The sequence below is a fragment of the Lolium rigidum genome, chromosome 1 (assembly GCF_022539505.1).
Source record: "Lolium rigidum isolate FL_2022 chromosome 1, APGP_CSIRO_Lrig_0.1, whole genome shotgun sequence".
Taxonomy (NCBI): Eukaryota; Viridiplantae; Streptophyta; class Magnoliopsida; order Poales; family Poaceae; genus Lolium; species Lolium rigidum.
This window is the reverse complement of record NC_061508.1, coordinates 102,293,180-102,305,498: the sequence shown is the minus strand read 5'-3', so window position 1 is coordinate 102,305,498 and position 12,319 is coordinate 102,293,180. Positions and strand designations below refer to the sequence as shown.

Sequence of the window (12,319 nt, the reverse complement as noted above, 5' to 3'; positions counted from 1 at the left end):
TTCACAAAACCACCTAGGATCGAATGCAGGATCGTCCTCTTTGAATTCTCTAAACTGAAAACTCAATGCAGGGTCGTCCTCTTTGAATTTTCTAAACTGATTCCATTGAATTTTCAGTAAAAACGAGGGAGAGGGGGAGCATGGGAGTCACACAAACGCCTAAACTTGTGCTTTATGCGTCGCACATGCAGGGCTGATCGTCATTTTTGTCAGCAGCGCACGAGCCCAAGCTCTTTCCACCGCACCTGGGGCCCGCCACCCACGCCCCACGATGTCAGACCCGGGAGGCCCCCTCCTGCCCTGCCCGCCACCTCAGAGATATTTTCGGACGCCCAACGCCCACTGCCTCCCCGGGCCCACCGCGCCGGCCCCGCCACCTCAGCAGCACAGTAGCGCGGCACGTGGAAAGAGAAGCGCGCGCGCGCGTGCGTGGTCACCGTGTTGGGCGCCGAACAGCGTATCGGCGCGCCCACTTTCTTCTCCCATGCCCCCGCACCCTCGCCGATGATAAGCTAAAAAGCTGCCGCGCGGCGATAAGAAGCGGCACACCCCTCTCGCTCTCCCGCCCGCCGTTTGACCCGCCTCCGCCGTCGCCTCTCCTCCGGTCTGGTCCCTGTTTGTTCTGGTGGTGGTGGCGTGATGAAGGACGGCGGCGGGAGGCAGCAGTGGCCGTGCGACTACTGCGGGGACGCGGCGGCGGCGCTGCACTGCCGCGCCGACGCGGCGCGGCTCTGCGTGGCCTGCGACCGCCACGTGCACGCCGCCAACGCGCTCTCGCGGAAGCACGTGCGCGCGCCGCTCTGCGCGGGCTGCGCCGCGCGCCCGGCCGCCGCGCGCGTGGCCGCCGGCGGGGCCGACCCAGCCTTCCTCTGCGCGGACTGCGACGGCGGGTGCGAGGCCGCGGCGCGGGTCCCCGTGGAGGGCTTCTCCGGCTGCCCCGCGGCGCACGAGCTCGCCGCGTCCTGGGGCCTCGACCTCCTCCTCCCCGGCGGCGCCGTCGCCGCCGCCGGATGCGGGTTCGGCACCGGCCACGTCCACGACGACGAGGACGCCTTCTTCTTCTCCAACCTCGACTACTCCATGCTGGTGGACCCCGAGATGCGGGACCTCTACGTGCCCTGCAACCCGCCGGAGGCGGTGGCCGCCACGGGAGGGGCCGGCGGCCGGCCTCTCAAGGGGGAGGCTTTGTGCCAGCAGCTCGCGGAGATGGCGCGGCGGGAGACCGACGCGTCGCCGCAGCCGCAGGGGTACTCGGATCTGAGCCCCCGCACGCCGCGCCGCTCCTCCGCCGGCCGCTTGCCGGACAAGCAGCCGCTGCCTCCTGCTCCCGAGGCGCCGTCGCCCTACACGTCCCTGCTCATGATGCCGCCCGCCAACTGCGCCGAGCTCATCGGCAAGGATGACGACGAACCGCTACAGTGGGAGTTCACCGCGCCCTCACCAGTGCCGCCCACCCAGGTAAGTAAAACGCATGAGAACAAAAAATCGTTTACTTGTTGGAACTCAGGCAATTTACATCACAATTTGCATTGCCTTAAAGTAGCCGCATCATTCATGGAGCAGTAGCCAAAAACACGCACTTGCATCACAGATTTTCGGGAAAAGCATTAGCATCACATGGTCATGAGAAAATGTTAGCATCTTATTTTTCAACAATAGATGGTCAAACAAGTCTGCTCAAGGCTCACCACTTCGTACAGTTCACGCTTGTTCCATTTGTCAGTCAGATCGTTAAACGCAATCATGACCTCTTGTAGGTGAAGGGATGGGATTGAAACTAGTACTGGTTTTGGTTTCAGTTGAATTAAGTTGTCACTTCCAAAGCCATCAGAGTTTTAGCTTCCGTTCCTTACTTCCTTTGTAGTATGTCACCTTTTTTCGATAAAGGGAATATATTAATATCAAAAGATACCAATTACACCCAGCCTCTGCAACAACCCAACACCCTAATGGTAGTACGGATGCGCACAGCCAAAAAATAGAAAAGAAAACTAAGAAACAAAAGTCCCGCTACAGCATCCCAGGCCTAGCAACAGCAATACATCCACCACCAAGACAACACCTACTCTCCAAAAGCGACACCTCCAAGAAGGTTGTAGTATGTAACCTGGTGATCTGCTGTGATTCTCATGAACTATCCAACACTAATTTCTTCCTAGGTTTTGTCAACCAGAAGAAAAGATTGGTTTTCAGTAGAGATAAATTTACCCTTCACCATTTATAGCACGGGTCTTTCAGCTTGAAAGCGGAGTAGATTCTAGTTGCCATGAAGGTTCATTGATCGGGCTGTTTTTTTTAGAGATATTGAATGCACAAGTTGGCCGATAATGAAAGGTGTCTTCTCCTTTACCAATAATGCAAATTAGATTGGAATTTCTGAGATGGTGTTGCTATCACAATATGCAACCGTTCCTTGTATGATTTTGCATGTTGCTGAATTCTCTGGAGTATTTGACTTTTTGAACATGGGACGGATCCTCAGATCTGCGCAATTTGGATCAAAGATCTTGATAAACTGATTGCAATAATATTTGTTGAATATCGCTATTTGTGCAATGATTTACCTTATAAATAGTATAACTGGTAGGCCTATGCATGCTTATAGTCTTGTAGAGTTGACATTCATATAAGGATAATTTTTACTGAATCATATTTTTGTAATTGGATATGCTTCAACATCTTATTCTTCAATCTTAGTCTTGAATCAGCTTCTTGTGAAAGAAAACACTGACAGTTCACTACTTGTTATCTGCACACAGATATGGGATTTCAACTTAGGAAGGTCAAGGAACCACAATGAGAACTCTGCACTCGAAATTGGATTTGGTTCAAACAGTGGAGGCTTTATGATCAAAAGTTACAATGACATGCTCAAGGAAATTTCTTCAGGGACAACGAAAGATCTCGAAGATATTTACGACTCAGGATACTGTGCAGCTGCTGAAGATATCATGTCAACAAATATCTGCCAGCTGCCATCGAAAAATGTAAGTCGTTTTCCCTGCTGTTTTAACTTTTGCAGACACTCCATGTGCTTATCTAGTGCATTCGGTGCCTAATCAAGAAAGTGTTAACTGTTAGGCATGCTAGTATCACCCGTGCAAGAAAAAAATAAGTGTTATTAGCCCAAACATGTGATGACAATATTTGACATGCAGTGCTATAACAGTATAACCTCATACCTTGGCGGAGAGTCAAAACTTGACTGCTCTGATAAATTATTTACAGATAAATTGAGTCCTCTACTTTACTGTCAGGGGCTTATTTGTTTTAATTCCTCAGTAAACAACACAGATACAATCCATATGCATCGGATAATCCCGATACCAGGCAACTGGTTAAGGTAATTTTAGGAATAGGTGATTAAAATTCAATGTTGACAAGATACAGAAACGAACCTAAACGGCTAATCAAGATTGAAACGTGCATATTCATGGGGATACTGACATCTATTGAGCCATTCATCTAGCTATTAACTTTGCAGTTGACCACGCAACAGATCTTTCACTGATGTTGATGTGCCACTTCCTCTTCAATGGGTTCAGGCTGCCGTGTTCCTAATTTGATCTTATCTCTAAAATGGCTGTTCTTGTGAAAGTATGCTTCATGGTCCCATTTAGTGTGAACACTTTTAGCTGTCTTCGATCCCAGGGATAGTTATGGGCCACCATACAGATCCTTGTTCCATCATCTTTGGTCCACCAATTCATGGGTCCTCTTGTTTGTTTGTGAAGCATTAAGGAGCAATTTTGTCAGCGCTAATAATTCACTATGTTGAAAAGGCCCACCATGTGTTATTTGTTTTGCATAATTACAGAGAAGTACAGAGTATCCATCAATGATTTTTTTGTCTACTGTTTTTTTTTTCATGAAGAGAGTTGTTATTCACCTGTCTGCTCATGCAGTTGTGATACCTTTACTGATATAGCTCTTGCCCTCTCTTTGTTTTCTCTTTGCAGACGAGCACAGCAAGCAACAAGCGATTGAAGGTTAGCTCATGCACCTCGACGAATGACGGACCAACAACCTCTGGGAGCCACGTGCCTACATCAGGACCCTTGGTGAGCTCTTCCCATGACAAAGGAGCAGCTCCCAGTAGGGAGATCTCCTTTGGTGATCAAACCATCGTCCCAATTGGAGCTGAGAGGCCTGCCACAAGGATGGACAGCGAGACACTCGCGCTAAACAGGGATAGCGCGATGCAGCGTTACAAAGAGAAGAGGAAGAATCGCAGGCATGGACCGATGAGCTGCCCCTAATTACCTCACCCGTCTTCTCCATTACTCAGACATTGTCCTAATTCTATCAGCTTGCATTTCTGGTGTTCCCTGCAGGTATGAGAAGCACATCCGGTACGAGTCCCGGAAGCTGAGAGCAGACACACGGAAGCGGGTGAAAGGACGTTTTGTCAAGTCGAATGAAGCGCTCAACGCCATCAGTAATGGGGGATGACCCTCCTTCCTCGCCCTCTGAAAGGCAGGTGTATGTAGCTGGGTTTTTCCATGTAGCAGATCGGCCTGTAGCATCCTGCGATCCACCTAAGCAGGATGCCGTACATTGCCCAGCTATTTATTTTAGTCTTCGTTTTCAGCACCGTGATCGTCAGTTTACAGCGGAGGGTCGTATTCACGGTGTTTTTCTTGTATAACAGATCTCCCTCTTTCTCTCTCAGAACTCAGAAATAGCCAACTTAATTGTACACTGATATGAGGTATTGAGGTGCATATGTGATATGTTTGTCTTATCTTTCATGCTCCAACTATGAGGTGCATAAATTTTAGGGCTGAATTATACCACCTATGTTCCCGAATGACTACTCCCTTTGTTCACAAATATAAAACGTTTTAGACATTAACAAGTGAACAAGATACACATCATAATGAGTGAGTCTACACATTAAGAGTAGACTAGGTGCGTATATACCCCAAAATAGATTAATCCACTAAATGCTAAAACATCTTATATTAGTGAATGGAGGAGTAGAAGACTGAAACTTTACAAGATCGATAAAGAACTTAGACTAATCAAGGTGCTGTTCTTACAAAGAAAGATGGATTTCCTGACGAATTCAGTGTCTGGCCGGCGTCCTGGGGTAGCGGGAGAGTGTGCAGGCGGCACCGAGGCAGAGGAAGGCGGCGAAGGAGAGCGCCAGCGCCACGGCGCCGACATTGCAGTACCTCCGGTAGAGGCGGCACACCGCGTACCACCCGCTGGCGTCGTTACCCCACATGGCCACCGACCCGATCGCCCCCGCGCCCGCCGTCGCGGCCGTCTGCAGGTTCACCACCAGCTGCACACAACAAAGCAAAGCAACCATGGATCGATGAGCCTAATGGATACACGCGCGCAGGTGAAAATTGCATGGATGTTTGGATGGATGTGGTTTTGTTTCTTGCAGTACGCGCATACCTGATCCACGGGGTGCAGCCAGCCCTTGCCGAGGAGCTTCTTGACGAAGACCGCCGTGAGCAGCGAGTAGGCGGTGCAGAAGAAGTTGGTCGCCACGAACGCCCTGCTCAACCGCAAGACAAGAAACGAATGATCAATCTGCTAACTGCAGGGGAGATAGATCGATCGATCTAGCTGACGAATGAAGAAAGGAAGAAAGCAAGCATTGCATTGCATTGCATGGCGAGAGATTAATGGCGGTAACGTACACCCAGACGTCGAACATGGTGAAGTTGACCTCGATGCCCCAGCGTTGCTGCCGGTTGGTCACCACGAGGACGGCGGCGGCGAGCGACGTGGCGGCGGCCCCGACACGCAGCGCGACGGTGGCCGTGACGTGCTTCACGGAGGCCACCTTCATGGTCGTCGCCGCCTCCTGCGACTCCAGCTCCACCATCGTGACGGAGGCGCGACGGGTCATGTGCGGCGGCGTCAGCCAGGCGGGCCACGCGCGCCGGAGGAAACAAAGCGATCGGAGAGAGAAAGAGAGAACTAGGGTAAATTGCGGTTGAATCTATATATATGGACAGAGGATGCTTGTTTGCGAATGTATGAAGAGACCTGCCCGTAAATTAAACCAGATGAGTCCACCGGAGATACGACTCCAGTTCTATCTGCGATCCTCCAACTTGATTCAGGACAGAATGCTTTCGAATTTGAAAATGTGAAGATAGAAAAAAACCATGCACAAACCCACGCTTTTAGGAAGTGTACATTTGCCAATCTTCCGGAATTGTGTCTTGATTCTAAGATCGCTGATCCGAGCCTTTGTACAGACATTCCACTACCATCAACCCAACCTCATTTTATTTGTAACCGACTATATGAAGGAACTACTCCCTCCGGCTCATATAATGAACTCAACTTTGTCTAGATACACATGCATCTAGTCTAAAAACTTAACTAGATACATACGAATCTAGAGAAAGTAGAGTCAATTAATATGAACCGGTTTGTAAGGTTGCGATTATTTCTCAATCCATTTTTTCAGCCAAGTGACGGCATCCCATGATTTTGTACTACGTGAACTATTTTTTCTCAGTTACAACCCACTTGCACCTGAAAAGCTGCAACTCACCTATAGCACGAATAACGACACAAGTCCAACTGATAAAGATATGACTGGACTCTAGAATTAGCAAAACCGTATCTTAATCTTCCAACCATTTTTAAAATTTAAGTATATTGTCCCCACAAAACAAAAAATAATTAGTTACCTAAAGTCCTATATCACAAATTCTTGTCCTAGATATTGTTCTTTGCCCACTGAAAACAACTGTAACTCTTGGGCTCGTAAATACTTTATTTTCTATCGAACACTGTTGGGGCTTGCCATGTGGCAGTGGCCTAACCCGAAAGTTGTCATCTACCGTTGATAAAGAAATCCATCCAATAGCTGATAACTCAATCCATGTGTTAAAATACAAACATTCATTCAATCTAGGTTTCCTTAATAGATCTCCGGAATTTTTCTAGATTCTAGTATCACTTATTTGATTCTTTGGATCATCATTCAACTATCGTGAACCCAACCTCAATTCATTTATCTCGTGGGAGTACGGTTTCCACTCTCTACCGGCGTGCGCGTTGTGGCCATGGTCAATTAACGCCTCGGGAGTATCATCACAGAGGCAACGAAGGGGACTCTCTACTTCTTGTCGCTGACGTTTGGCTCGGTCCCATTCTCCTTGCCAGAACAAGCTTCATGATGTGAACGCCGATTCCACCCACCGCCTTGATAAGGTTGTCGCTCTTTATACACCAAAGAGGAATGATGCACATGCGAGTTAAACAGTTTACCTTAGCTTTTTTATCACAATGTCTCTCTGGATGCTCCACATCTCATACGCACTTGTTTATCATTATATATCTCTTATTTTACCTTCTACCTCACAAACTCAAATCATCATTGTCTTCAACTTTATAGTTACATGTATGTCGGGTGGCACTAGTAACTTTCCTACCAAAAATAACGTAGTTGGATTCTTGTGAAGATGTTCGCAAGTGGGTCGAACGAGTAAAATTTGAACATAACATAAACATGGACTCAAATCGAGTAACTTTTTCAGGTGGGACAAACGGGACTAGAGAAGCCTTTTCTTTCATATGGGTCAAACCGGACAGGCCAGCGTGTAACACTAATCCTCTTCTAATCGTGGTTTCCCTACACCACTTCAACATTATGAGCGATCAAATAAAATTATAGTGAAACCCTGTTACAAATTTTGAGGATTAAGAGTTTAGGATTTGTATTGGGTCCTTTATATTAGACTTCTCTCATTTGCAAAATGGGCCACAAAGTTTCTTACGTGTGATCACACAACGGCTTCAAGAATCTCGCAGGCGGCCCCGGAAACCACCCTAATGCCTTGAAGTACTTCCCAGATGTTGGCTTTAAGATGAGCCGATCCTCCCAGCATCTCTCCACCGACGGTGTTGGGAGCGACGATGTTGGCCCTGGCCCGGGCCACGGCGGGGGTTAAGCACTTCCTTGAGCTTCGGCGGGATGACAAGCATCAATGCGGAAGAACTGAGAACCACAAAGAGAACCTCCACCATTTACCATTTGTTCTCCTTGTATACGCAATGATCGCTGAGAAGTGATCCTAGCTCCCTTGGTTAGGGAAGTGGATGTACAACCCAATCACATAGGTTCAAGTCTCTAGGGAGGCAGATTTGGGTTCTTATTATTTAAAAAAACGATGTAGGGGCTTACCCTACCACATTCCTTTCAAAAAAGGCAATGATCGCTTCGATGTAAATAACTTGAAATTTGTGTGCATCTTTGAAACTCTAGTGCGCATTTCATACGCACTTGCTGATCTTTATATACCTCTTCCTGTCACCTTCTCTCTCACAAACTCAAAATGCCAATGTTTTCAACACTAGAGTTACATTTATGTTGGGTGGTGGGTGGGGGCGCCCTCACCCTCCCATCCATGAACATTCCTATGATCACTAATTTCTATATTAGTGAGCACTACTACAATTGGCTCGTTATACGCTTTGCTTGCACTATATTCTTAGTCTTGGGCTTCGTGGTGGGAGTGGGGGTACGCTGTGCTGCTTGTGCTTTGGTGGCGGCGTGGATGGAGGAGGTAGATGATGGGTCGCATTCGACCCCACCTTGGTGGAAGGAGGAGGGTTCCTTAGCACGTCTGATTGGGTCACTCTGGAATCTGAATCATTTGATTGATTGACTGATTAAACATTTATTTTTAAAATCTAAACTTTAATTTCCATACCACCTTGATTCTTAGGACGACATATGATGTTATAAGAAGCATGACATGCGACCAATATAAATCTAGCCCATTCCTTACCCGTTTAGGTATTTCAAGAAAAGAGAGCATGAACATAGATAAACTAGTAGGCACCATAATAAGAATCATACAGTCACCATATGATAGTATTTTTCTCAACTTCCTCTCAAAACAATTTTTCACTGGTTTCCATTCTCTATATTTTTAACTTTTGAAAATGAATTAGGATTCCTAACTATTTGAAGAGTAGTGATCCAGACTCACAACCAAACAGTTGTATATATTGTGCATTAACCTCTTTAGGTGCCAAAATAAAATATTTCACTCCTATGAAAATTTAATTTTAGATTAAGAAGTTTTTTGAGCATGCGTACAATAAAATAAGCTTCATGTTAAGCATGTTTTCTAAATTATCTTATGTATATTTTGTAATTGGAGACACCAGACAAGCTTCCAACGGTTATCCTAGAGAGCCTCAGGTTAAATCCTCCACAACATTCAGCTGGAAACATTTTAGTTGCAACTCACCTCTAACACGAATCACTCTAGCACGAATCACGATGCAAATTCAAAGGGTAAGGATATGGCTTAACTCTAACATAATTCTCAGAATTAGCAAAACCATTTTCAATCTCTCTAACATATTTAATTTCTAAGTATATTGTCCCCACAAAACCAAACAAAATAATTCGTTCCCTCAGGTCCAATACCCACAAATTCTTGTCTTAGATTTTGTTCTTTTCCCATTGAAAACAGCTTTAACTCTTGGGCTCATAAATAACTTTATTGTCTATCGAATGCATTCGGACTTGCCATGGTCCAACCTTGAAAGTTGTCATCTATCGTTGATAAAAAAAATCCATCCAGTAGCTGACAACTCACTCCATGTGCCAAATAAGAATGTTCTCTCAATATAATTTTACTTAATAAATCTCCGTATTTTCTTAATTCTAGTATGACTTATCTAATCCTTTGGATCATCATTGAACTATCGTCAACCCAAGCTGAATTCATTTATAATCTCTCAACATTATCAAAGTTTCCCCACAAATTAAAAACATACTAACTTTGTTCCCCCAAGTCCAACACCATAAATTCTTGTTTCCTGAAGTGTTTAAAATGACTAGATTTTGTCCTTTGTTGGTTGAAATAATTCTAAACGATTCTGGGGTCAAGGTCCCACATGCATGACATCCATTTTGGTACATATAAATTGGCAAAAGTAAAGTAAAATTGCAATGTTACAAAAATAGGCTGAATATACTACTAACTAAATGATTAATAGGTGGCCCGTGAGTTACCTAATAGAATTCACTATCATTGGTCCATTACTCTTCAGGAACCATCAGAGGGAATTTGGGCTATGAATTACTATCATTTTTTGACTTTGCACATGAGAGAATATGACATTTCAGCCTCCCATCTAGCAGACAGCAAGATAAGTGGCAAAAGTTCATGTTACCCAGGGTAGGCTCCATTGGAGAAATGAGAAGAATAAAATAAACTAAACATATACTTCCTCCATCCCACGTAGCTTATCTGAGATTTTCCAAAATTTGCACTAAATAGCATTTAGATACATTTAAATTTCGACAAATGTTAGACAACCTTCGTGGGCGAATGGAGAAGATTGAATGAAGAACCTTGTCATCAAGCAAACAGACTTCTTCCCAAATATTTGAAGCGCACCGCCACCTTGCCCACCATCTTTGGTGGTATTGTTTCAAGCCCTAGCTTTTAAATCACGAAAACTTATTGTTGCTATCCACCAAAGATGCATGAGAGTCTCTAGTGCTACCTACAGAATAGAGTTGGAATAAGTTTTGGTGTCTTCAGCACAAAGTATGATCCTGATTTGGGGTTTCCACTTTAAACAACACATGCCTATGTCAATCGGAAGCGCCTATACCCCGCCCGCGTACGTGCATGAGTAATGCACTCGCTTCTATTGGGAAGGCTCATCCGCCCAAAAAGGTTACCTGCAGTTTTTTCTATTAATTTTAATTTTTTTAATAAGTTTTAGATTTGAAACTTTTCAGATTTTGACGAAAAAAATTGTATTTGAAAAAAATTGAATTACAAAAATGTTCACATTTGTAATTCGCAAGAATTTGAAATTCAATCAAATTTCAAATTTACTCAAATTTGAAATTTGCTCTAGTTTGAAATTTGCTGAAATTTGAAAAATATGTTTAAAACAGAAAAGGAAAAAAGAAAAATAGAAAAACCGAAATAACAAAAGATGAAAAACCAAAAAATGAAAAATGAAAGAAAAAGGAAAAAAAGGAAACCGAGAGTAACCCGACTGAACCAGAGAAGAACCCAAGGAGAAAAATCAACCGAAAAGTGCTAGAGAGTTCCTAAAACTGAAATATCAAATACAGTTGGGCCGCGGCCCAACTCGCTCTTGCGGCATTAATCAACCCCGCAGCGGGCCAATAAATAGGTTTTGCATGTCTATCTTAGAAGAGCATTGAGGCAATCTGGTTGCTCGGGGTGTGTTGCGCATGTTGGCGGATCCAATACACCGATCAGGTTAGTTTTCTTTTTTAAAAAAAAATTTAAAATTTAAATTAAAAAATTTGGGAAATGTGAAATTTTTTAGAAATATTTCAAAAAAATTTAGAAAAATCATATTTTTTTGTTAAATATGCAGATTTAAAAATGTTCAAATATAAAAATTGTTCAAATTTGAAAATTGTTTAAATCCAAAAAATGTTCAAATTCAAAAATTGTGAAAATTCAAAAATTGTTCAAATTTGTAATTATTCAATTTTAAAAATAACAGAGAAAAAATGTTAAGAAAAATTAAAAAGGAAGGTGAGGTGGATCATACCAAACAAAACAGTACGGACGGTAACCACGATCGTGGGCCAGGCCCAAATACGTACACGGGGTTGATGACCCACAAGTATAGGGGGTGTATCGTAGTATCTTCGATAAGTAAGAATGTCGATCCCAACGAGGAGCAGAAGGTGTTGACAAGCAGTTTCGATGAAGGATTCACTGTAAATGCTCACAGACAAGTATTAGGGGGTTTTGATGTAACAGATGAATAAAGTACGAGTAAGTAAAGTGCGAGAGTAATAATTGCAGCGAGTGGCCCAATCCTTTTTAGCACAAAGGACAAGCCGGTTTGTTTACTTATAATGACCAAATGTTCTCGAGGACACACGGGATTTTAGTCTAGTGCTTTCGCTACATACGGCTAATTAATCTTCATTGTTTTGATAAGTGTTGTGTGGGCGAACCTATGCTAATGTACCGCCCTTCCAAGGACTAATACATACTTGTGATTATACCCCTTGCAAGCATCCGCAACTACAAGAAAGTAATTAAGATAAATCTAACCACAGCCTTAAACTCTGAGATCCTGCTATCCCTCCTGCATCGATATACCAACGGGGGTTCGGGTTTCGTCACTCCGGCAACCCCGCAATTGGCAAACGAGTACAAGATGCATTCCCCTAGGCCCATAAAGGTGAAGTGTCGTGTAGTCGACGTTCACACGACACCACTAGAAGAATAACACCACAACTTAAATATCATAACATTGAATATTACTCAACCATACTTCACTACTAACATTTAGACTTCACCCATGTCCT

At 44.3% G+C, this 12,319-nt stretch overlaps 1 protein-coding gene across 1 annotated transcript; it reads left to right on the top strand.

The window, feature by feature from the left end:
• Window positions 1-479: 479 nt before the first annotated feature.
• LOC124703651 (zinc finger protein CONSTANS-LIKE 14-like) lies at window positions 480-4,744 on the top strand. Its single transcript, XM_047235900.1, has 4 exons — window positions 480-1,458; window positions 2,760-2,987; window positions 3,960-4,234; window positions 4,335-4,744. Exons 1-4 carry the CDS (start codon window positions 640-642, stop codon window positions 4,450-4,452), a joined length of 1,440 nt encoding a protein of 479 aa, XP_047091856.1. The 5' UTR covers window positions 480-639; the 3' UTR covers window positions 4,453-4,744.
• The last annotated feature ends 7,575 nt before the right edge of the window (window positions 4,745-12,319 follow it).